General features: G+C 45.0%; 2 protein-coding genes and 1 long non-coding RNA gene across 7 annotated transcripts in view; 2 read left to right on the forward strand and 1 right to left on the reverse strand.

The window, feature by feature from the left end:
* GARRE1 (granule associated Rac and RHOG effector 1) overlaps positions 1-9,221 on the reverse strand; it is a 53,807-nt gene extending 44,586 nt beyond the window's left edge. The window contains exon 1 of the mRNA XM_083452837.1: positions 8,991-9,221. The gene's annotated coding sequence lies outside the window, so the exon portion shown is untranslated. The remainder of the gene's footprint in view (positions 1-8,990) is intronic.
* Positions 9,222-9,279: 58 nt separating this feature from the next.
* The window catches only part of LOC310683259, a 179,570-nt gene continuing 163,144 nt past the window's right edge, over positions 9,280-25,705 (forward strand). Inside the window, exons 1-3 of one of the 4 annotated variants that reach the window (XR_014514328.1) lie at positions 9,280-9,484; positions 9,580-9,668; positions 13,297-13,605. This is a non-coding gene — a long non-coding RNA (uncharacterized lncRNA). Of the gene's footprint in view, positions 9,485-9,579; positions 9,669-10,561; positions 10,596-13,296; positions 16,339-25,705 lie in introns of those variants that run through there. The other 3 variants (XR_014514329.1, XR_014514330.1, XR_014514331.1) reach the window with 3 other exon arrangements.
* The window catches only part of GPI (glucose-6-phosphate isomerase), a 33,966-nt gene continuing 30,190 nt past the window's right edge, over positions 21,930-25,705 (forward strand). The window contains exons 1-2 of one of the 2 annotated variants that reach the window (XM_083452906.1): positions 21,930-21,958; positions 24,427-24,765. In XM_083452906.1, the coding sequence (XP_083309032.1) occupies positions 21,945-21,958; positions 24,427-24,765 (353 nt within the window). In that variant the 5' untranslated portion in view covers positions 21,930-21,944. Of the gene's footprint in view, positions 21,959-24,367; positions 24,766-25,705 lie in introns of those variants that run through there. The other variant, XM_083452907.1, reaches the window with a different exon arrangement.

Here is a 25,705-nt window from a genome sequence, read left to right on the forward strand (position 1 = left end):
ACATGCACACACTTCCTGTTCAATCTATGGCACAGCTTGATAATTTGAAACACAGAACATAGCAAGATGTCTTATACAAAGTCAGACCACTGTTCATCTTGCAGAAGACAATCTACTCCAGTGGTCGGCAAGGTTTACCTGACCTGAGCTAGTTCACTCCAGCAGAGTTCCCTCTGTGCGCCGGATCACGCGCACCCCCGTGATTTCCGGCGTCTGCATCTGCACAGACGCAATTTCCAGTGCAGGGGAAGCAAGTTCCTGCGCTGGTTTAGCGCAGCACACAGGGACTCACCAAAAGGGTGGCTTGGTTTGGGGGCGGCTTGTGGGCCAGTTAAACGACCCCTGTGGGCTGCTTGTGGTTGCCTACCCCCTGATCTACTCTGACTGCTGGGAGATCTCCAGGTTTTAAGACAGAGGACATTCCCACTCCTGTCTGGAGAAGTTGAGTTGAACCTGGGACCTTCTGTATGCAAAACAGGTGCTCATCAATCTACGTCTGGAGGGACAAGAGTTCTCCATCCTTAACATAGCGTGTATGTACTACTAGTGTCTCATTCTTATGCAGGGAGAGGGGACGGATGTTGGTGGAGTCCAGTTCCAAAAGGCTGCAGCTATCATGACTGGCAGCCAATGATGAGAAGTAGGTCTGGGGTGTCTGGGGTATTTTGTTAGCAGGGGGAGGGTTGTTTCTGTTAGGTTTTTGTATCTTTATTTTAGTTCTTGGTTGTGGTTACAAGATCTCAAGCAGTGTCCAAATGCACAGCAAAAAGTCAAAAACTTTTCAAAAATATGTAATGTGAAATCACCGAATGGCATCAAAAATCTTAAACAAGACTTGCTGCATCCTTCCTAGGCAATGCTAATAGTGCAACTCTATGCATATATACTGAAAAGCAAGCACCAGTGAGTTCCAAGGGACTTACTTTCAGGTAAGGGTGTACAGGAATATAGCCACAAACAATATGAAAAGTGAAACTAGACAAAAACAACGGCATAACTTTATAAACCTCTGTCATGACTCCCCTTGAAGCGAAACAAACAAAGAGAGGAGAGACCAAGCGGCCCATAAAATCTGGACCAGCCTTGTATTTTCAAGCAAAAGGCACATCATTTCCAGAACTAAATTGGAAAGTATTTTTCTTTGCTCAGTCTTCAAAGAAGAAACACTGTGCATCCCTCCCAAACTGCCAATGTGTTGACTACAGATTTACTCCATCATACCAATCCTTCACCACAAGAATGCAACATTCTTTTAACAGCAAAAAATTTAATAATTAGTGGCTAGACTAGATTTCATATACAGCAACATCTGCAAATCACAGTGTTTCACTTAGCAGATCAAAACCTTTTTAAAACCACAAAACCAAGCACCGGTTTTATTTCAAAACAGCAGAGGTCAAGTATGTTACCTTCCCATACAGATAAGGATTTGTGACTCATCATGTTTGCCTTATCACCATACCCAACAGTGCAGTTTGACTCAGGTTTACTAAGTAAGAGAGAAACCGGAGTTTTATTTTCTTATCCTGATGTTTCCATTCTAGTTAGGGACAGGAAAAATGTCTGAACTACTGGGAAGGCCTGAATTTGAGTATCAAGCTGCAAGAATGAACTTCCTTTCTTATTTACAAATTAACAAATTACCAGGTCTGCATTGTATTGTATCCACTCAATTGTTTTTAATAAACTTAAATAAGAAATTACTGTACTAGTCTTCTAAAAACAAAACAAAACAAAACAAAAAGCAAAACTTAACTTTTTACTACAACCAGCCTATGTACCAGGAGACTAGAAACAGGTAACGTAAAATCATTTTTAAAAAATGATTTGGGGGTTGGGGCGATGTTCCAGAAAGTGACAGGGCAATTAATTTCAGCTTAGTTCTGGGGAAATTGGTGGACAGCATGATTATCAAGCATACAAAATAATGTGAAGGATTAACACAGGTTCAGCAGAGGTAAATTCTGTCTCACTAACCCTGTATAAAGGTAAAGGGACCCCTGACCATTAGGTCCAGTTGTGGACGACTCTGGGGTTGAGGTGCTCATCTTGCTTTATTGGCCAAGGGAGCCGGTGTACAGCTTCCGGGTCATGTGGCCAGCATGACCAAGCCACTTCTGACGAACCAGAGCAGCGCACGGAAACACCGTTTACCTTCCCGCTGGAGTGGTACCTATTTATCTATTTGCACTTTGACGTTCTTTCAAACTGCTAGGTTGGCAGGAGCAGGGACCGAGCAACAGGAGCTCACCCTGTCACAGGGATTTGAACCGCCAACCTTCTGATCGGCAAGCTCTAGGCTCTCTGGTTTAGAGTGTATAGAGTTCTACAAAAGCACATAGATTGGGGTGATCCAACACTGTATACATGAACTTCCAAAAAACTTTTAAGAAAGTCCATCATGAAAGCCTCCTGAGTAAACTTACAAGTTATGGATATGGCTTGGTACCTGGTTAAAGAACATGAAGCAAAGCACAGAAATAAATAAACACAAAGTTCTCACAATAAAGTGGTGTAAATGGAGCTTTCCCAAGGACCTACCCTAGAACTAGTGATTTTTAACTAGGTTGTAAATGGTCCAGGAATGGCAGTGATATAGCCAAATTTACAGATACTGTACAAAATTATTCAGGGTAGTATAAAGTATAACAGGTTGCAAAGAACTCCAAGAGTACCTCCCAAAACTGTGCATGGGCAACAAATGGCATATGAGGCTCAATGCAAACAAGTGTAAAGTGATGTACATTGAAGATAACAATCTTAGCTTTTCCTAAGATGGGGTATGAATGAATGATTGGGAACGAGATTTTTGGTCACGGTAGATAACTCAATGTAAATGTCAAACCAGTATGCAGAAACTGTGAAAAAAGGCAAATTCTAGATCACTACAAAAGGTGATCAAAAATAAAACTGCCAAAAACATAATGGTGTAAGCAAACCTGGAATACTGTGACTATCCACATACTTGCAGAGCTACTCCGTGCAAGAAACTGTCTAACACCCAATAATCATAGCTTGCAGCACAAGTCAGTCAGCAGAGGCAGTGAGTTTGCATCCCCCTGGCAGAAGTGGTTTCTGTAGATCCCCTCTGACACCTGTGATTCTATGACCTTCTGGGTTGTATTCAATATTAGTTCTACTCAGAGTAGACTCATTGAAATTAATGGACATACAACTCAAATACATCAATTTCAGTGGATCTATTATGAGAAAAATTTATCTGAATATAACTGCTTCCATAAAGGCACAAAAGAGACTGGGTTGGATGAGAAGTCATAGTTTTGCTGCAGTAACCTGATACCCTACAGATGGGACTGGCCAGTTCTGGATAAAACATTTTCATTAGTACTGATTGTATATACTGGAGTAAGCAATAAATGCAACCAAGGTAAAATCAGTACCGCTTGGAATATTAGGCTATTTTCTGTTATAGTATACAATCTTTTAACAAAACTTACTTGTTTAAATAACATTCTTAGTAGTGTATCAAACTTGAAAAAAGAATTTTTAAACTTGAGCTGCAAGGAAAAATAAATAAAGCAAAGTTGAAGTCAGACTGGAAGAATGATCACTACTTGTGGTATGTGCACACATCACTTTTCAGGTTTTTAGACTTCTTTACCATTTCAAAAACTTGCAAATCCTGTTTGACAGTTACAATGAGACAAGAGAGTGTACAACATGCCATGGAATCTAAATTTCTCTTTTAAATCTTAAAATAATTGTTTGTCTCCATCTGTGTCTTGGAAGCAAACAAAATTCAATTACAACTAGACTTGCGAGGTTTAGCTCCTTAAGAATGTCTGTACATTTAATCTCAGTTACTGCTTTTAAAAAGCCCAGAAAGGTTAATTAACCAATCTTAAATTTCCCACCTTCTCAATCTTGATTTAAAGATAAAGCATCACAGTTTGATATATCAAACCAATTTGACCATCACATCAGAAATTTGTTGTCTAACAAGAATAAGCATTCCCCAGTACCAGAGAAAGTATACAAGGTGGCCACACCACACTCTCATGCACACACATTGCACTCACCATATACATGCAGACTATAGATATACATGCATTTCACCCTCACATCTACACAGCCACACACAACTTGCCTCTGCCCAACTGCATCTCTCCCTCATCCAAACACATTGCATAAAAATCTATCCTATGTAACAGAAACCACACATATACACCTTCCCCTCCACCCTCTCACACACAAAAAGACCACACATACATGCAGTGAAGGATATGCCTGCCACCAGCCCCATGGCTGGCAGCAACAATAAACAGACCTGTTCACTCATCCCTTTCCCTTCCTGTGCAACTTTTTTTAAAGCCCCTCAGAGAGAAAGGAAGTGCCCATTCCTAGCTCAAAATGGTTGCAGCAACTTCAAGCAAATTGAAGAAATGTGGTTCTTCCCCCACCTGGCATTTGTTTTAAAGAAGTCCCTCCAACAGGGAAAGGAAGTGCCAGCCACCAGTGAAATGAGGCTGGCCAGCAACAGCACACTAACTTGAGTGAACAGGACTATTCCTGATGTACCCTCCCCCCCCCCACCAATTTTTGTTTAGTTAGGTTTTTTTGCCTCCGCATGGAACAAAAGAAGTGCCCACCACCATGTGGCTGAAAGGCAAGGTCACTCACTCTTCCCCCACCAGATTTTTTTAAACAGGCCTTCCATGTAAGGAAGCATCCACTGTCAGCTCCATGTGGTTGGTGGGTGGCAACAGCTCAGTGAATGTCTGGATCAATGCTTCACATTGCCTCATGGACTGCAAGGGCGGCCTTCTTGGCACTATGGTACCCACAAGTGCTGAGCTGAAAGCCCCTGAAATAGTTATTTAATAAAGGGATTGCAAACCAATGGGAAACGTTTCCTGCCTAAGCTGCATCAGATCTAACAGCAGTTCTGGGGCATCTGCACTTACTTTAAACTAGACTTGCCTAGGTACCATTCCTCATATGAACAAAACAGGCAGAACTGAGAACCAATAAAAGAAAAATCCTGCATCTGTAAGAACTTGAATATGTTGGTATTACACAATACATAAACCATATATATCCAGCCAGTCACATAAAGACAAAATGCAGATGCTAATATTGAGAATGTAAAAGCAGTTTCTTTTTCAGGACAGAGATCAACAAATCAGGAGTTGTTTATCGTAAGTGGTAAGCCAGGAATAAACCATTGGCTACCACTTGTAGCCCACCCATTGGAATTAATGAAGTAAAATGCTTAGGGGAATGACTATATGAACAGCTCCCACAGGGATTTTTATATATAGTTAATAGAGGAATAACTGATTCATGTTGCAGCTGTATGTACACTGAAGGAGACGAAAGTATGAATCATGCTAATGAGGTATACAATGGAAAGAAAAGGTCACAATGGTTCCTACTATATGCATCTGTATTCACACTATGAGGGCAGGGGGAGAATTATGTCATCTGGACAATTTCTGACATTTAACATTTGGAGCTCAGAGAAACTGTCGATGCAGTGCCCAGGTATCAGCTCTATATTAAGTCCATGTACAATTCGTCCCAAATGAACTCTGAGCACACAGATGCAAAAGGAAGTGAAGGGGTTCGATCTTATGAAGACATGGGTACCTGGTTTCACTACACACACAGTCACATGTGTCACACACAGCTCTCAATCACAACAGCCAACCATTCTGCCCAGATGATGCATTCTCACTCAGCAGGCTGAAATGGATTCTTGTAACAATCTCTAAAGAGGAAAAGCTTCAATCTGAAATCATGCCAGAGGCAATATAGACCCATGAATTGTTTCCTTGTATACCTGTGTGTGGGATTAATGAAAACCTAAATTACGATCACTGTCTATAGCTGTGAACCCAGACACCTCCATCACATACATACTCCTCTCTGTAAGCTACAGCACACACTTCTGACGGGATGCACACCTCACAGGGGCAGGGGAGCACACCTAACAAATCCCCTAACTGAGGAGGAGGAGCAGATAGGGCACAGGAACAGATAGGGCACAGCAGTCAAAAGGTGAACTCACCTGTACCTAGTGCTTCCTCCTAAATCTACTAGAATTTGAACCATGATCTCCTTGATACAACTATCTTGAATGCTAACCTATCTTTACATCAAGTTGGGATTACTTCCTTTGGCCTCACTCTTGCCATTTTCTAGCAGCGAGTTTGCCTAACTAGATCAACTGCATTAAGAACTAACCCCAGCGTACTTTTAGAAGTGAACCACAATGTCATGCAACATGCAATAAAGGCTTATGGTAAACTTTGTGGCAGCTTTTGTAATTAGAATCTAGAATCAGGATCCAACTATCATAAAATTACCCCATTACAGAAGACAGGGGTTTCTCTCATTACAAGCATATGGTACAACTTTAAATTTTTACCAACTGTACAAAGATTTTCTTGGACTAGATGCTCAATTATTACCACATATAAAAGTACTTGAGATCCTTCAGTACAAAAACTTCCTCCAATGTTCAATGCTCATTACCTTCAAATAACTGCATGGAAGAAGAAAAAAAGAAAAGAAAAGCAATGCCATTGGTCTGTTTTGCTTCCCTTTCCCCTCTCAGTTGTGTCCCATGTGAAACCTATCCCTATGCTCATTTACTCAAAAGAATGCCTCAATACTTATGAGACTTGCTTCCAAGTGCCTAGTCTGCAACTATAAACATACAATGCCTCATTTAGAAGCTAATGTAAGAACCAGATCCCATTATAGACAAAAAACTAATTCCTTAGAGCTAAACTCAACAGCCACTTGCTCTACTGCCATTATAATCTGTTGAACTGCTACCATTCATTTCTTAAAACTGTTCCTTATCTGCCAAACAAGTATATATTTACAATCTGTTTCCACACTTCTTTAAATTAGCATTATGCATTTGCATAACACTTTGGTTATTGTAAGATACAGTGTGGCGACTATCCATCTGGAAAAGCAGAATACTTAGTATGTTATCAGAAACCAATGACTTTAGAAGCACTACAAAAATGATATGGGGAAGCAAATTCACAACCATGACTCTATAAAATTTTGTATCATAGACAATTTTTAAAATTGAAAATGCATTAACACAAAGAAAGAAATTAAAGCCCCTCACAAGTGAGGGAGGGGGAGTACTCAGTAATGTGTTAGGTTTGCAAGCTGCAGAATCTGATGTCATGTGCATTTCAGTACTTTTATTCAATAAAGAACAAAGTGAGATTACATATTTTACAACTATGGAGTATACCATTCAGAACTCTACAGTGATAGCCTTCCAGTTTAATGGCAAGAATTACTATGTTAAGGGGCTTCTTAATGTTCAACAACACAAATTTTGCTAAAAGTAGTCTGAACTACATCTCGCTTATTGGTATACTTGAAGGAAATTAATGAAAATTCAACCACATTCTAAAAAGCTGTTATTACTAATATGGTTCTCTCTCTAAAGAGAACTTTTAAAAACTTTAATGTCAACAAAGCAGCTTTATTGGTTCATAGTTTTGTGATTAGGTAAAAGAAGCTTTTACCATTCTAACAAAACATGTATTTCACCCTTGTACCTCAAACAACAAATCATTCACCAAGGGTATTGTGTTAGTGAGGAAATTGCAGCTGAAGACAGTTTACCAGGCATTGATAAGATGCTACAACAAACAAAACCTTCAGGGATGTCCCCAGCTTTAGAATAAGCCAAAACCACCCAGCAGTATTACAATCAGCATCATCCCCACACCAACCAATTAAAGGGACATCTCTACATCACACTTAAATAAGATCACCCTAGAATTGCTAAAACCCACAGATTCAAAAGTAGTTCCAAATCTACCAACGTAGGTTCAGTCTTCCCACCCTTTTAAGATCCCAACCCCCCCTTTAGGCTAAACATGCATTGGGGCGTTTGTTTATTTTACCATCTGTAATGTGGCAATGCCGCAAGGGTCAGGCTGCAACCCAGCCAACCAGCTCTGAAGACCAAGGGATTAGACTTCGACAATGCATGTCAACTTTAAAAGCGCGGGGGGCGGGGGTGAGGAGGCTTCTGCCAGCGTTGGACAAAAAGGGGTTTGCGGGCTAACATTTCCAGTTCCCAGCTTTCCAAAAATGATCACAAGCGTCAGGGAGAAATAGAGGGAGAGCGCTTGTAAGGCAGAGAAGAGGGTGTCCTCACCCAAGCCAGGAATCCCGGGGCCCTTTTCTTGGCCTGTGTGACGGTGTCATGTTTTGCTCTGGGAGGCTGGCTCCAGGGAGCGAGAGAGAGATTAGAATAGGCCTCCCCCCCCTCCCTCTCTCTCCGAGGGCCTGGCACACTAGTATCCAGCCTGCCGGCCTGCCCTCACACGCACTGGCTTTTCTCCCTCCTAAAGAGAGCTGCTGCCCGGAGAGGAGCCTTCTTCGCAGGGCTGGGTCACTTATTCTGCACAGGAAGATGCATTGGAATTCGCGCAGGCGCAGTCCCGCTCGGAATTAGCCCACCTTAAAATAAATAAATAAGAGAAAAAGGGCCGGCAGACCGCGGGGGTGGGAGGGTCGCTCCAGAAACTCCTCGACACCCCCTTGCCCCCCCCGCACGGATTGCAGAGCTTTCCCCTCTCTCTGAAACCCCCCAAAGCGAGGGGGGAGGAGGATAGGTGTGGGGGGTCTAGGCTTCCACAGCGCCCCCTCCCAGGGACTGCCTAAAGGTTTCCCCCACCTCCCCATTCGCTTCCTCCTCCTGCTGCTGCAGCCCCCTCTCCTCAGCCGCTGCCACCCCCGAAGAGGGAAACACCCGCCCCCCCCCCGACAAACACGGGGCCTTTTTGCCGCGCGCCTCCCCTTTTTCCCCCCTCACAGGGGACAGCGTGGTTCATGCGCCTCTCCCCCCCCCCCACCGCACCCCGGCCTCCCCTCATTCCCTCACGACGACGGCGCCCTCTCGCCCTCCCGCCCGGCCTCCGTGAGGCAGCTCCAGGCCCGGAGAAGGAGGAAGGCGGAGGCTCCCCGCTCGGTCCGCTCACCTGCCCGCCGCGGCTGACAAGCCTCCCCCAGGCCGAGCGACGAGAGCCGGCCGCGAGCAGCAGCCCTTTCCCCCGCCCCGGCCGGGCTACGCTTCGCTCGGGGAGCGTCGTCGACGGCGGTGGCGGCAGCAGCAGGCGGTTGGAGGCGGCGGCAGTCCGGAAACGCCAACAGCAGGAGCGGCGGTGGCGGCGGCTCCTCAGCCGGGCGCCGAGGGGGAGGGGCTTGGGCGGGGAATGACAGGCTCGGGGGCGGGACGGAGAGGAGGAATGCGGGGGGAGGGGCCGAGCAGCGCTGCATTATTTATTAGTCCTAATACGTAGTCTTGTTTTATTAGTAGTATTAGTGCTGCATTATTCATTAGTAACAAGTATTTTTATTTTATTTTAATTAGGTATTCGTCTTCCGGAGGTGTGGCCGTGCTTATCTCTTGAGGCAAAGAACAGCGAGTCTTCTGTCAAGTTAAAAGCGCGGTCCTAAGCATACCTACTCAGGGGTAAGTCTTACTGCATTTCAGCGGGGCTTACTCCCAGGTTAATGCGGTAGGATGCCTAATTCAGGCATAAGGATATTGTTATTATTCCCTTCCAGAGGCGTGGCCGCGTTACGTTCTTGCAGCTGAAAACAACAAGTGGTGTGACATTTTAAAGGTGCCGGCCTAACTATGTCTGCTAAGAAGGGTAAGTCCTATTGCATTTAATAGGGCTTACTCTCAGATAAGGCTGCACAACACATTTACTCAGGCATAAGGTTATTATTATTGCCAACCACCGTTTTATTGTGTTTACATTAGTAACCCTGTTCCACAGTAGTTATTCATTAAAAACATGTAATATAAACATTAAAACAGATTAAATGTGACAACTCCCACACCCAGATGATTATGATTTATTGATTCGGCTTGCATCCCACTCTTCCATTTGAGAGCTCAGAACATCTTCAGTGAATATTATCATTACTCATCTTCCAGAGGTGTAGCCATGATAAGTGATTGCAGCCCAAAATGGGTCTTGTGGCAACTTAAAAGTGTTGTCTTAACCATGCCTACTCAGAAGTTAGTCTTATTGCTTTCAATGGGACTTATTCCCAGTTAAGTGGTTAGGGTGCCTATTGCATTTATTACGGTATAAGCTCTGCCTCATTTATATGTATGATGTGGGTGTTGTTAACAGGAAGAACTGAAGTATCTGAAATGCTGACAATCACATTATTGACAGTGGCCATTCACACATGCAAAGCAACAGTTCCTCTTGATAACACAGACATCTTTTTGGTATTGGTATCAATGAACAGCTAGTACAATTAAAAAGCAAAACATTGTGTTGATTCAGTCCGCAAGTGATGGTACTGAATCTGCAGCGGTTTCAAGGTGCAGTCTCTTTTTGAAGTTCAAGGGTTTCTGCCTTAAGTTCAGTTGCTTTACACAGCATCCTGGGAGGTTGAAATATTTTTGCGCTGGGGAAACAAGGCCTAGGGAATTAACTGGTCCCACAGGTTCTTTGGGTAGCAGGGCTTCTGGGACCAGCCCACCTTCCCGTCCCCTCCTGCATATGCCCTTTCCCTTATAATTCAGGGTCCTTGGCTCATCACCTGTGTAATGTTTCTGGGTCAACAACAGATATAAAGAGGAGATATAAAGATATAATTAGGCGTAGTTTTTATAAACAAGCTTTATTCAGAGTAGTCTCCAAGACCCTCTGCTGGAACTGAAACTCAAGGCCTAAGGAACGGCCCGGTGTCCTGTGACTCCAGAGTAAGTCATCAGATTGCCAAGCCTTTAACCTTGAATAAGTTATAAAATGTGAACAAAAAATGAAATGATTTTTTAAAAAACCCATCAGATTATTACTATAGACATATATGTTGTATCTGCTGCATGAACTGCATAGACACAGATGTATCTACTATGGAACTCCAGTCGCTTTCACTAGTCTTTCTTGCTTTTGCTACATCAACATACAACTCATCTGAAATATCTTCAACAGTGTGCACCTGATTTTTCTTTCTTTCTCTGGCTTGGTAACACATTGCAAAATTATTCCCACAGTTAAAACAGCTCCCCCCCCCCCCCATGCTGAACGGTTTAGGACCATGTGGCATTCCACATTTTTTTGCATGGTTCTTTCTTTTGTATTCTTATTATATTTTTATTTATACCCTGCCTTTTTCCCTGACAGAATTTTAGGTGGCCTCTTCTCACAGTGAGAGAAGCTATTTCCACTTTTGAAACTAGCTTCCTTATACTCTGCTCCTTAATATGCAGAGTATGGACAATATTTCTGGCCTGTGCTTTTACAGTTCCTGAGGACCTGTAAATCTGAATAGTTTTGTCGAGGGGCAGATCCCTCTCATGCAACAGCTGCTCTCGGAGGACATTGTCTTTGATGCCACAGATTTATTTATGTTTATTACATTTATATGCCACCTTTATATTCTAAGCATATCAACATGGTGCACATGGTTCTCCTCCTCCCATCCTCACAACAACCCTGTGAGGCAGGTTAGGCTAAGATGATAACTGGCCCAAGGTCACCCAGTGAGCTTCATGGCTGAGTGGGGATTTAAACCCTAGTTTCACAGGTCATAGTCCAGCACTTTAACCATTGAGTCAGTTCCCTTCATTGGTCATTTTGTACCTTACAGCTTTGGCCAAATCAATCACTGTTTTGGGAAATGTAAAGCTAGGCACTGTAACATCAACATAGCTTCCTTACATTGTCATAACTTGGAGTTATTCTGGCATATGGGGCTCAGCAGCAATCATATCCTGCCAATATAACTTGGGGATAGAATTGCCCCATACATAGGAGCCAACTCCTAGGGGCTGAGGTCCCTTCCCCCCATAAAATATTTGAGGGCCCCCACAAAGTTTATGGGCATTGTCATTCAAATACTGTGTGTGTTGCATCATGTGATCGATTATGCAGGGCTCACCTGTCCCCACCCTCATGTTTTATCCAAGTTGGCACCCCTGGTTCCATATATTAGTTAAACCATACTGGGTGCAAAACAGATTGCAGATTGCACCCAGGGCTGTTGGGACAAAAAACAAATTATGTCTGTTCCCCCATTTAAAAATAAAAGCCAGAGTTGTTTGGGAAAGCAAGTCCCCTATGCAGCAGAGAGCAGAAGTAAAGAGATATGTGGTAGTCGCTATATTGGCAGAGATGAGGTATAAATTTAGCTGCTGCCCTAGTCAAGAGAAGCCAAATTGCCTAGCGAGTCTTAGTGTTTAACCCACCTAACCTGCAGAACCTGGATCCCATCTTTATATAACAAAAAATTATCTCCTACCTCACCCCTGTGGCACACACCTAACTCTGCATAGGACCAGAAAGCACACTGATTTCAATTAAAGACTTACATGTATGTTTCTGACTCCCATCTTCTCTGCACGCTTACCTGGGATGAGCCTCATTAAGCTCAAGTAAACATGCCTAAGCTTGGGCTATTCTTTCTCACACTGAAATCCATTGAGAACTAGAAGTGCTCTGCTTTGGCCTTTAAAGATGGAGAGAGGACTGGCCATGCCATTTCAGAAATAAAACATGCACATTCCTTCATTTCTTAACATGTGTGTTCGTGTGGAAAGGAGTGAGGCCCAGGTTGTGAATTTGTGATGAGCCCAGCAAAATACTCATTGGGTCCTGCATAGGCCTATAGCTGGGGGCAGGGGGGTGACGCCCTGAATAATTAAATTTGTTACAGAAAAATTAAAAACAAACAGGAAATCCTTTGTTCTGGTTCTCAAGGGCACAAATGCTAATATTTTAGGGTGGGTTGGCAATGGAATCTGCTTAGTATGAAAACATCACATGAGAAGGGCCAGGAGGCAGAGCCTAAAATGGAAGGAATTTTGACAAGTCTGGTCAATTTGTTTTTAAGTATCTAAATTCACTGTTGAGGGACTCCGAAGGTAGGCAGAATTTCCCTGCCTGACAAATGAGATGGCAAACAAACACCTGCTATATGACTATGATATCCATTCAAAAGTTACTATTCTTCAAGGAGGTGGGATTCTGGGAGTTTCTGCTTGCTGGGCTGAGGAACTATTGGCCATGGAGGTGTATTTTTTATGTCTTGGGGGTGCAAAGGATATGAAGCTATATTTTCCCCTGGGTGGAGGAAATGCAGGCCCCCAATTCATCACGACCATTATTACCATTGTAACTTCAAAGCAAACATTCATCATAAGTTTGTTTGCTGGAAGTAAATCCAGAACAGCAACTCTTCTGTGGAAGGCAAGGTGGTGGCACCATCCTTCCCTGATGAAGAGAACATTGGATCTAACCCTTTGTCTACTATCAGTAGACTGCTGTTTTGGAAGGAGAATGTACCACTGAGAAGTCAGCAAGAAATTCAACTAACTTGCACCAACAGAAGATAAAACCTATCCACTCTTAAGGAAATCAGCCCTGAGTGCTCACTGGAAGGACAGATTCTGAAGCTGAGACTCCAATACTCATGAGAATACGCCACCTCATGAGAAGAGAAGACTCCCTGGAAAAGACCCTGGTGTTGGGAAAGATGGAAGGCACAAGGAGAAGGACGACAAAGGACGAGATGGTTGATAGTGTTCTCAAAGCTACCAGCATGAGTTTGACCAAACTGCGGGAGGCAGTGGAAGACAGGAGTGCCTGGTGTGCTCTGGTCCATGGGGTCACGAAGAGTCAGACACGACTAAACAACAACAACAACAGCAAACCTGCACAGCCTCAAATTTCATCATACCCAGGGGTCTACAATGTTTGGCCATACATGGAAGTTCCAGTGTTCCTGTCTTAAATCTTAGGAGTGGCTGGAGTACTTCTTCATTATAGAAAAAAATCCTGTTGCAAACTCTGACTCAGCATTTGTAAATGCAGGAGACTCTGAAGGGAAGCAGGCAAATGTTTTCCAGGCACACAAAGTAAATTGCCCATAAAAGTGCAATGGATAATTTTCAGGAGCAACAAAAGCGAGGATCAGCAGGAGAAACTATTCAGAGGAAAAAATGTGTAGCCAAGTGGTGGAAAATAACAGATACTATGTGAAATGTATTACTGGAGTAACTCAGTTTGCAGTGGTCAATCAGTTGTCTTTCAGGGGTGATTCAGGGTGTGAACAATTAGGAGTAGATGCAGGTGGTTAGCTGAATTTTCTATGAGAAAATATTTTTAAAATTGCAACAAATTGTGAAAACGATTCCGCCAAGTGCTAAATATACTAGCCCTGAAATCCAAAATGAAATCCACAGCACGACTCAAACAGTTGTAGATTTTTTTCTGGAGCAAATGGTTTAAAGTACTTGTGTTGTGTTGTTGGTTGATGAGACTAGGGACAAACAAGGCGTTGAAGATACGGGGTTATTCCTGATTTTTTAACAACCTTTTTTTGTGTTAATTGTTGGCAAGATAATTAAGAATTGTTGAAGTTGCTTAGTGAAAATGTTTGAATGTGCCTAAGTTGCAGGACAACTCCAAAAATAAGGGTTAATTAAAAACATTTCACAGTTTTGTCTTTAAAAGGACCTGCCAGATTTTGATGTGTTTTTAATCTTTGTTGGAAGCCGCCCAGAGTGGCTGGGGAAACCCAGCCAGATGGGCAGGGTACAAATTATAAATTATTATTATTATTATTATTATTATTATTATTATTATTATTATTATTAACTGTCCCCTTAAACTGCTCCATTACTTTTTGTCCATCCCTTCCCCCGCCCCCAAACTTTTAAACTGGCTTCAAGCCCCGTCCTGCACCAGGATGTTCCCGTGCCAAAAATGTACTTGGATATTCTGTTACGTTATATTGAAAAAGGAGAAACAGTCGTGTGTTAGTAACTAGATGATAAGATGCAATGTTCAGATAATACTTACAAAGGGGTGTGAAGCAGTGGTACATATTATACTTTTGTGGACTCATCCTTCCAACACAGTGTTTCCCAAACTTCCAGTAGCTAAGAGCAGGATCCATTATGGGGATGTGGCAGAATCACCTATCACCAGCAGATAGGTGCAAGCCCAGAGCAGCATAATCACTCAGGGAGGCAGCGGACAGCTTCCTCTGGGGGTGGATGCTTTGGGAGTGATTTCTTTCTTGCAGTTTGGGAGTTCTCGATCTCATGAATGGATGCCTAACTTGCTATCGCTGAACAATGCTGTTTGACAATGCTGCTGCACAAGCCAGCTGGTCTGTTAAAAGTAAATGTCAGAAATAATCTTTTCCAGCCATCAGGGCAGGAAGTGTGCCATTGTTCTGCTATCCTGGCCAGCTAAAGCCCTTTTTTTTCAGAGAAGTGGTTTAAAGTTATTTGTTGCTAGATGAAACTGCTGACCCACACTTGTGTCCCTAGGGGTATGAATAACAAACTATTCATCAAGTATTGTCCTGGTCAGCTTTACTGTAGGAAAATGTTTGAGGAGGCGGTGATGGCTGGCAGCCTAGAAACCCACATCACTCAGGGCTGCTAGCCATGGCCATAGGCAGGCCCCTCTCCATATATCTCTGGAATGGCAAGTAGGGACTGGATTTGGCCCTGGGTGCTAGTTAGTCCTTTATTGATATATGTCCTGAGGTTCCACCGAAAAAATGAGTGCCTCTTAATTCCTTTCCACCAAACAACAGAATAAACACCTGGTTGATAGAACTGGAAGGCATCCAACAGGACGTTTAGCTGATCCCATGCTCCGAGGCAAAACATCCTCTACTTAAAAGCATCCCTCGTAAATATTTGTCCAACCATACTGAAAACCTCTCAGTTTATTCCAGGGCTGAACCACTCCTAAAAGCAGGAAGCTTTAAGTGACATTTCATTTAAATCTGACCTTCTTTGATTTTCTTGCCTTATCCACTGTAGTTGACCTTTTTCCTTTTTCACCTATTATTTGCAAACTGTCAACATACATCCAACCTTCATATTCTTTCTCTTGTCTGAACATGCCCAGTTACTCCATCCCTTCTCAATGTAGTTTGCTGTTTTATCACCAAGGAGGTCTCCAGGACTTGACCTCTGCAGTATACGTCCCCCAGCCATCTTCTCCAGTGCCATCCCTTCTCACCTTTAGAGATGGACTGACACAAAGAAATGGAGCATGCACATGATCTAAGACAGGAGGGAGGGCCACATGTCTCTGCACAGAGGGACACACACGCACACCCCACCCAGACAGTCCACACGCATGCCCACGCTGCATATCAACAACTCACAAATTCACACACTTTGCATGGAAACACACCAAACTCTCGCACTCCTGCCCTCTCACGCACTCAAATGCAGGCACACACACATGGCTCTCTCTCGCACGTGCGTTCTCTCTCCACCTGTGAAGTGTGCAATCTGTTAAGAGTAAAATACATATTTTCTCCCCGCTCCCTGCCTCCAATCACAGTGCTGCAATGGGAAGGTAAAAAGGTAAAGGTACCCCTGCCCGTACGGGCCAGTCGTGTCCGACTCTAGGGTTGTGTGCCCATCTCACTTAAGAGGCCGGGAGCCAGCGCTGTCCGGAGACACTTCCGCGTCATGTGGCCAGCGTGACGAAGCTGCATCTGGCGAGCCAGCACCAGCGCAGCACACAGAAACGTTGTTTACCTTCCCGCTGTAAAGTGGTCCCTATTTATCTACTTGCACTTAGGAGTGCTTTTGAACTGCTAGGTGGGCAGGAGCTGGGACCGAACGACAGGAGCTCACCCCGCCGCGGGGATTTGAACCGCCGACCATACGATCAGCAAGTCCTAGGCACAGAGGTTTTACCCACAGCGCCACACACCTGCTAAAGATACTGGCTACCAAATGGTGGACTTAATTAGAGACCCAGCAAGACAATTAAATAATTCAGCAATGCAAAGGGGCCATAGCTCAGTGGCAGAGCATGTGCCTTGCATGCAAAAGGTCCCGGGTTCAATCCAGGGGGCAGCAGCCCCTGGTGGGGTTGTGAATGTTCCCTGCCTGAAACTCTGGAGAGCGTCTGCCAGTCAGTGTAGACAAGGTTGGGCTAGATGGACCAGTGGTTTGACTCAGTATACGGCAGCTTCCTGTATTCCTAACACAATCACACACTGTTGCTGTGCAATCTCTATGCCTGTTAGAAATGTGGTGGTAATTCAATGCATTATGTCTAGGGCGGTACTTTGATTGTGGTGGTCTGAATTCCAAGTGACCTTCCTTCCTTCCCATGTTAGCCAGATCAGGGTGCAGACATGGGATGTATTTGTACTAAAGAAGAACAATGTCCTGAACACATGTATTGTTCTCATTTTGTAAGACACGGTGATTCAGATGTCTCGAGTCTTGGTTATTTTGCTGGTTTCCATCATGAAACCATTAGCAAAAAGGAAGTCTTTTGCAAAACCACAAAAATGCAGTTTCCAACCTGATGTGTCTGGGAAAGTAATTTGCATGACTTTTGAACTTCAGGAGGAGCCAAGTGCATTCTGTTTGGCTGACTGAGACATGGTTACATTTTATTAAATGCCAGCAGTGGTCTTGATGCTGCTTGGGACGTGACAGGAACATGGAAAACTCGTGGCCCCAAATATGCCACTTGAGAGAGACAGTGCTTCCTGCACCCAATACAAGAGCATCGTTGCCCCACCTCACACTCCCTTGCTGCATCAAAATGATGTTCCCAGTAAGCCTCTACTTATCACACACCTGCTCCTCCTAAGTGCAGAAAGCCCTTCCTCCATTCCCCTCAGTCAGACAGAGAGGAGAGAGGCTTTGTTGGTGGCATGGGAGTCCTGGAAATGTTAGGCCCATGGGCATGGCCAAGTGGGGCAGGGAGGGGCAGCTTCCCCCAACAATAAAAAAATCAATAAAAATACATAGCTAACTGAGGTTCTGCCTCCCACTTGGTACACCCATGGTTAGGCCCCAAGAGTGCATGCTGTTTGTTTGGCCTCTCTATGGCACTTTGGCAGAGGACTATAGCTCAGTGGTAGAGCCCGTTTTGCATGCAGGTTCAATCCCCATCATCTCCAGGTAGGGGCTGTCTGAAAACCCTAGAGAACTACTGCCAGTATGGAGCTAGCTGAACCAAGGTCAGAAGCTAGATAAAGCAGCTTCTGGTGTTCCTATGATGCGTTCTTTTATCCTTGGGGGCTTTTAATGTACCGACTTAGAGAAGCCTTCCACTACCTGGTGCCTCCATCATCCCCAGCCAACATGGCCATTGTGTCGTTGCGCATGTGTTTGCCATTTGGGCCCTGATACCCAGTTAGTTTGCTGTTAGGAGAGCTGGCCTGTCCATGAGGCAGGATGAGACAGTCACCTCAGGAAACAGATTTGCCTGTTGTCACACACCTCCTACTCCCTGGGCTGCTTTGGGCAGGGTGTGTGCAGGCAGGTGGCGGACGGTGGCCTTTTCAGTTTGGCCTAGGGTGGTGCAACGTTCTGGGCCCAGCCCTGACCCTCAGCCAGACCTAGAGGCCTCAAGGCCTTCCCCAACCCCATAATAACTCTTTGAGAGTTACAAAAGGCAAGAGGCAGATTCTGATCTATGCTGGGATGGGCTATGGCAGCTCCAAGCTCTTGCAGAGCATAATAATGTCAGTGGGCATATGCTAGACCTGGTTGCCTCAAAGCCATTAGGCACCCACATGCAGCCCATGACCCTCCATAGACTCCAGTAACACCTCCCAATCATTATTAGTATTATTAATTATTTTCTAATCAGACTTGAGTTACAACTACTGTATATTGTTTTAATTGTGGAAATTAAAAATCTTACCTGTTTAGCCACCTGTGTGCTGAAACCTGTACAGAACCTAAAACTGAATATTTATTCAGAAGGCTTACACCATTAGACAGACTGCATTGTCTGCATTACACAGACAAGATTATGATATGCGGAGAACATGTACAAAACAGAATTTGCACGTTGGAGTTTTTTTGTATTGATACCAAGTCTGCACTGGCATCTGCTGGCCAGAACAGAATATTGCATGCAGCAAATTCTGCACCTGTAAAATCCTCGCACCAACCATGTCATGCAATGTTGCTACCCTGATGTCACTTAATAGTAAAAATGGTATACATAGGGAGGGAGGGAGGGGGAAAATACTACACATTATGTGTGCTGCTGTGGCATGCATTATGCTTATTTTTCCAATTTTTTATTGAAGTAAAGCAAATAAAACCCTGATGTCACTTAATCACAGTAAAATTGCCGGGGGGGGGGGGGTTCAGATAGGCGTCTCTGCACTGTGAGTCTCATGTTTGTAAAATAAATTGGTTTAAAAAATTTTTTTACTTCTTTTTAATGGCTTGACAAATTATTGTTTTTAAAATGCCCCCTGCCCTTGGTGCTAAAGACACTTTCTTCTTCCTCCTCCTTAGTATTTTCATAAAAGAAAAGCTGTGATTCAACGTATCCCATACCTGGCAATGAAGAGTTGCATTCAATTGAAATTAATGGACCTAAGTTAGTCATGCTCATTCACATATCTACTCATGAGTAGGACTAGCACTGGCTACAGCCCAATAGGTGGAATTCAGTGTCCTGCTAATACCATCGTCCCATCATTTCTGCTTGCCAAATGGATCAATCTCTCCCCGTGCAACAAACTGTTCTGGGAGTTTTCAATACACCGTACCTCTGCCACTGTGCAGCCATTGGAGGGTGCAGGGGCCCTGGCTCCCACTAGCATAACTGTTTAGTTGAATCCTGCCCTCTGAGCAGTCTATATTCCAGACTGAAGTTACTGTTGTGAAATCACCTTATCAAATGCAAAGAGAGATATTGGGGAGGTAGCTACATTGCTCTCTGCATGCTCACACCATTTACTTATGAGGCTTATATTCTGAATCATGTCTCAATTTTAACTCCTTAGGGCACAATATTGCCAGCACCCTTACAAGAATAAAATAAATAAGTACCTCTGTCCTACCATAATAATAATATTTGAATTTTCATTCATGTTGGGCCTTTAAATAAAGTTTGCTTTTGGATAAAGGGGAGTGTTTTCTTTTTACTTCTCTCTGTATAGTTAATTAGAAACAAAAAGTGCTGCTTAATAATATTCTAGTAAAAGGGGGGGGGAGAAAAGGCTTGTTAGTAATGAACTCATTCTTATGCATTTAGCTCGGTCATATTTTTTGGCATAGTCACATTTATTTAGGAAAACAAATAGGGACCCCCAAAAGAGCTGTGCAGAGGGTGCAATGGGCCATAAATCTGCTGCTGTTTTAGTGGGAATCTAAAGATTACAAGCCTTTCTTTTGCTTCATTCTGAGTCAAGCCACCACCTAGCTAAACCTGGGACCTCATTGTGGATGCTCAGGTTACCCACACATGAGATGTAGCAAACAGCAGTATTTATTGGAATAAATAAACAAAAATAACAGCACACATATACCATGATGTTCAAAACTCCCCACTTCCTCCTAATGTCTAGATGTGTAAATGCAAGTCCACATCCTTGTCTTCCCTCACAGGTAACTCCAGGAGACAATATTTTACTTGGATAAGCACACTTTGCTTTACAGTGGTACCTCGGGTTAAGTACTTAATTCGTTCCGGAGGTCCGTTCTTAACCTGAAACTGTTCTTAACCTGAAGCACCACTTTAGCTAATGGGGCCTCCTGCTGCTGCCGCACTGCCAGAGCACAATTTCTGTTCTCATCCTGAAGCAAAGTTCTTAACCCGAGGTACTATTTCTGGGTTAGCGGAGTCTGTAACCTGAAGCGTATGTAACCTGGAGTGTATGTAACCCAAGGTACCACTGGTACTTGCCAAGATACAAGAATTGAGGGTGTTGCAGTAAAGCAGATCCAGCAGGTGGCAGCAAACAGGTTTCCATGACACTTGATTTTCACAGCTTCAGTCATAAGAACTTGAGAAGAGTCCTGCTGAATGAGACCAAAGGGTCCTGTTTTCACAGTGGCCAACCAGATGCTTATGGGAAACCCACAAGCAGGACCTGAGAGCAACTCCACCAGGCCGTTGGGGTCCATGTGTGCATGTGTGTGTATTCAGCAATACAGTATCTCATTGATGCAATAATAGTGCATTAGTGATGGATTTATACCGGACTGTCCACACATCATTCTGTTTTATTAGTTGTCCTGCAATGCTTCCTTATGTTCCCATCTGGAGGGACACTCTTGCACTGCAGCACAAAAAAGTAAAAAATCTGGAACATTTGTGGTATTAACTTATTATTATTAATGTCATTTCTTTACCACTTGATATTTTTTAGGAAAAAAAAAATCTCAAGGCAGTTCACAATCTACATTAAAACATCAAATAAAACAATCCAGAATAAAACATTACTGAAGAACATTATTCAAAGCAAGGTAATTAACAGGAAACTAAAATGCTATCTTAAAGATTTCAAATTAAAACATTACAAAGGAGATCAACGGCAAAGGGGGTCAACTACAGAATGCACTTCTAAGCTAGTAAAGTGAACCACAAGCTTATCTAAAACATTTCCGGAGAAAATATTACTAAAGGAAGTCAGATATAAAATGCACATTTAAAATAGCATAATTAGCAAGAGAATAAAATATTATAATAAATATAGAACATATCTGCTGCTGTTGCTGCCAATCCTGCCAATGGTGGTTTATGGCGGCTGGCGGCTGTGGAAGCTCAGGCTTGATGACCTGGGTCTGCACTAAGAGACAGCCAAGGTGGTGTCTGACCTCTTCAGCAGCCTGTCAGGGCCCCACTCTACCAGGACAGGTGGAAAAGGGCCAGTAAGGCAAGGAGCATGTTTTTCGGGAGTCACAGCCTTGGAAATGCAGAATTCCAGCAGGAAATTTCAGGGCATGCACTGGTTGGAAACGAAGGTGTGTGCCCACCCTAAAACTTTGCCTAGTAGGAAGTGATCTCTAGTTACTCTTTACTTAATACCTAGGAACCTGTGTGTTTTGTTGAAGGCTGGAGCAGATTTGGCTAGGGGTGGGTGGGTGCATAGCTGTAGAATGTGACTGTATGTATTTTTGTGTGCGTATTTTTGGAGCAACTCCTGCAGAGATGCTACCAGGCTGGTGGTCAAGCTTTCCCCTGCCCACCTGCTCCAACTACCCTGAGAATCACTGTTATTTTATTTTATATATATATATATATATATGCAGGTTTTGGTGTCCTCGGGTGTCTTCCCGTGTAAAAGTTGGGGTGTCTAGGCGACGTTTCGACGAGGTCTCACTCGTCATCTTCAGGCTGGTGCTTTCGGCTTCTTGTTACTGGAACAGAGCAGGATCTCAGTGTTTGAGTTCCTATAAATACTGTTGAGGAGGTGTGGTGTATAGCCTCCAATGTTCTGGGCAGAGAGGAGGTTCCCAGGCTAGTGTGCCTTTTCTTCTTTTGTTCCTTAATTACTTGAGGGATATCTTGAGTGATTTCTTGAGTGATTTCCTGAATCCCACTTAGGTGGGTCATTAGGTGTGGATTAGTTGCTAAAGCCTTCGTGTCTTGAACTCTTGAACTTTGTGAAGAGTTTTTCTGAGAAGATGGCTGTACTGCACTTGGTTGTGCTCTGGCTTGGCTTCGTGTATAGGGGCGAGCTGTGGTTTTGTGGTATGTGCCAGCCAAATCTGTGTAGGGATTGCAGGGGGGTGCAGCATCCGGAGGTGTCACCCTGGTTTGGCTACTGGATGGTGTCTGTAATTTGTCTGTGGAGAGGGTCTGGGTTTGGGTCTGGTGTGGTTGATTGGTGATGGCGTTCTGTGTGCCTCTGGATCTGGTGTCAGATTTTGTGGGGAGGGCTAATTTCCAGATGTCTGGCAAGCGGGATGTGTCGTCACGCTTGTTCATGTTGTGAGGGTGTTTCTCTATCTCGATGGCTTCCATGATTATTCTCTTGTGGTGATGTTCCATGTTAAAGAGCAATTTGGAATCTGCAAAATTAATTTCGTGTCCTGTTTCTTTCATGTGTTGGAAAAGAGAGGAAGTTTTTTCTTCTTTTTTGACGGCATTCTTGTGTTCTGCGATACGTGCATTTATTCGTCTGTTTGTTTGTCCAATGTACGTGGCTGGGCAGACTTTGCAGGGTATTTCATAGACCCCTTGGTTTTCCAACTGAAAAAAAGAAAAAAAAAAGAAAAAAAAAAGAAAAAACGTCAAAAAAGAAGAAAAAACTTCCTCTCTTTTCCAACACATGAAAGAAACAGGACACGAAATTAATTTTGCAGATTCCAAATTGCTCTTTAACATGGAACATCACCACAAGAGAATAATCATGGAAGCCATCGAGATAGAGAAACACCCTCACAACATGAACAAGCGTGACGACACATCCCGCTTGCCAGACATCTGGAAATTAGCCCTCCCCACAAAATCTGACACCAGATCCAGAGGCACACAGAACGCCATCACCAATCAACCACACCAGACCCAAACCCAGACCCTCTCCACAGACAAATTACAGACACCATCCAGTAGCCAAACCAGGGTGACACCTCCGGATGCTGCACCCCCCTGCAATCCCTACACAGATTTGGCTGGCACATACCACAAAACCACAGCTCGCCCCTATACACGAAGCCAAGCCAGAGCACAACCAAGTGCAGTACAGCCATCTTCTCAGAAAAACTCTTCACAAAGTTCAAGAGTTCAAGACACGAAGGCTTTAGCAACTAATCCACACCTAATGACCCACCTAAGTGGGATTCAGGAAATCACTCAAGAAATCACTCAAGATATCCCTCAAGTAATTAAGGAACAAAAGAAGAAAAGGCACACTAGCCTGGGAACCTCCTCTCTGCCCAGAACATTGGAGGCTATACACCACACCTCCTCAACAGTATTTATAGGAACTCAAACACTGAGATCCTGCTCTGTTCCAGTAACAAGAAGCCGAAAGCACCAGCCTGAAGATGACGAGTGAGACCTCGTCGAAACGTCGCCTAGACACCCCAACTTTTACACGGGAAGACACCCGAGGACACCAAAACCTGCATTCCTGTACCCGTGAAAATCTACGAAAGCAAATATATATATATATATATATCTTGAGTGATTTCTTGAGTGATTTCCTGAATCCCACTTAGGTGGGTCATTAGGTGTGGATTAGTTGCTAAAGCCTTCGTGTCTTGAACTCGAAGAACAAAAGAAGAAAAGGCACACTAGCCTGGGAACCTCCCCTCTGCCCAGAACATTGGAGGCTATACACCACACCTCCTCAACAGTATTTATAGGAACTCAAACACTGAGATCCTGCTCTGTTCCAGTAACAAGAAGCCGAAAGCACCAGCCTGAAGATGACGAGTGAGACCTCGTCGAAACGTCGCCTAGACACCCCAACTTTTACACGGGAAGACACCCGAGGACACCAAAACCTGCATATATATATATATATATATATATATGTTAACCATACGTTAAAAAGTTAAAATCAGAAATCAGCCACAGTGGAAGGATGTCTTCTGGACTGCCTGCGACTCGCCCCTTCCCCGCGGAGGCAGGCAGGCAGGATGAGCGGCCCGGGTGGGCACTCCATCAGAGACGCGCCCGGCAGCCTCCTCTCCCCGCGAGGGCGGGGCCTCCTCGACCGGCTCGCCACGGGGCGGAGCCTGCTGGGCAGAGGGCCGGTCCGCCCGCCCTCCGCGCCTCCTGCTCAAAAGCGCCTGCTCCGCCCGCCTCGCCTCCTCCTGCTCCGCCTCCGCTTCCCTCTCAGCGCCCGCATCTCCCGCTCGCTAAGCCCGCCACCGCCGCGACGCGCTCCGCCACTCGGCATCATGGCTCTCTCCGCCGACGCCGCCTTCCAGAAACTGGCCGCCTGGCACAAGGCCCACGGCGCCCAGCTCGTCCTCCGACAGCTCTTCCAGGCCGACCCGGAGCGCTTCAGCAAGTTCAGGTCGGTCCCGCGAACGCGCACGCGGCGGGGCCCGACGGGCGGGCTGCTGCTCGTCTCTGGCCGCGCCGGGACTTGTCTCTCGACGGCCATCGCGGGGCAGGGGCACCTGCGACGGCCGGGCAGCTCCGCCCGCGAAGCGGCGGCTTGCAAGCGGGCCCCGAGTCGCAGGACGCGCTGCAAAAGCAGCTCCGGGCTCGCCTGATCTTCTGTAGCCCCGAGGCAGGACGGGCGCGCCGTCGGGGCCGCTCCGGTGGCCGCCCGCCTGCTTGCCCTTGACTCCTCCTTGCAACGCGCTACGTGCGGACAGGCACAGCCGCGGCTGCCGGCAGAGCGAGAGGGGCATTGTGGGCCCTTCGCGCGGGAGGCTCTTCTCTTGCTGAGTCACGGCGAGCCGCCTCGCCTCTTCCTCCAACAACCCAGGGGAGGCCGGGCCTAGGGGGGCACTGCCCCACCAACCTCGGCTAGCCCCCCACCCACCTGCTTGCCCAGCTCCCTTTTTGCTTACTTAACAACCAGCCATAGGGACGGCTTTGCCTGCCCCATTCCTTCTCCTCCTCCTCAGAGGTGCCCGAATGGAGCTGAGCAAAGAGCAGGTTGGGGACAGAGTCTAGAATCGTTAAGTATTGGCACTTGCTGCTGGTCTCCCTAACTCCTGCCCCACTGCGCCAACCCCCTTATAAGGGGAAGTGGGGAACGGGCGTGCCATTCATTGCCCGTCGTCTGTGCTATAGCTTGACTCGTGCAACAGATTCATTCAGCATCTCAAACTGCTGTGCACGTGGACTTTTCGGGTCTTTCTCACCTGCTCCAGGTTGTCGCTCAGAATTGGGCTCCTCCACTTTTTCCATACTGAGGAGCCAGGAGCTGGAGTGATGATGGCACGTTTCCCTGACATTGAAGGGGAGGGGGGCTGGGGGAGCGATGAGCATTGCCATTTAAA

This window comes from Podarcis tiliguerta (genome assembly GCF_965153285.1).
Source record: "Podarcis tiliguerta genome assembly, chromosome: 8".
Taxonomy (NCBI): Eukaryota; Metazoa; Chordata; class Lepidosauria; order Squamata; family Lacertidae; genus Podarcis; species Podarcis tiliguerta.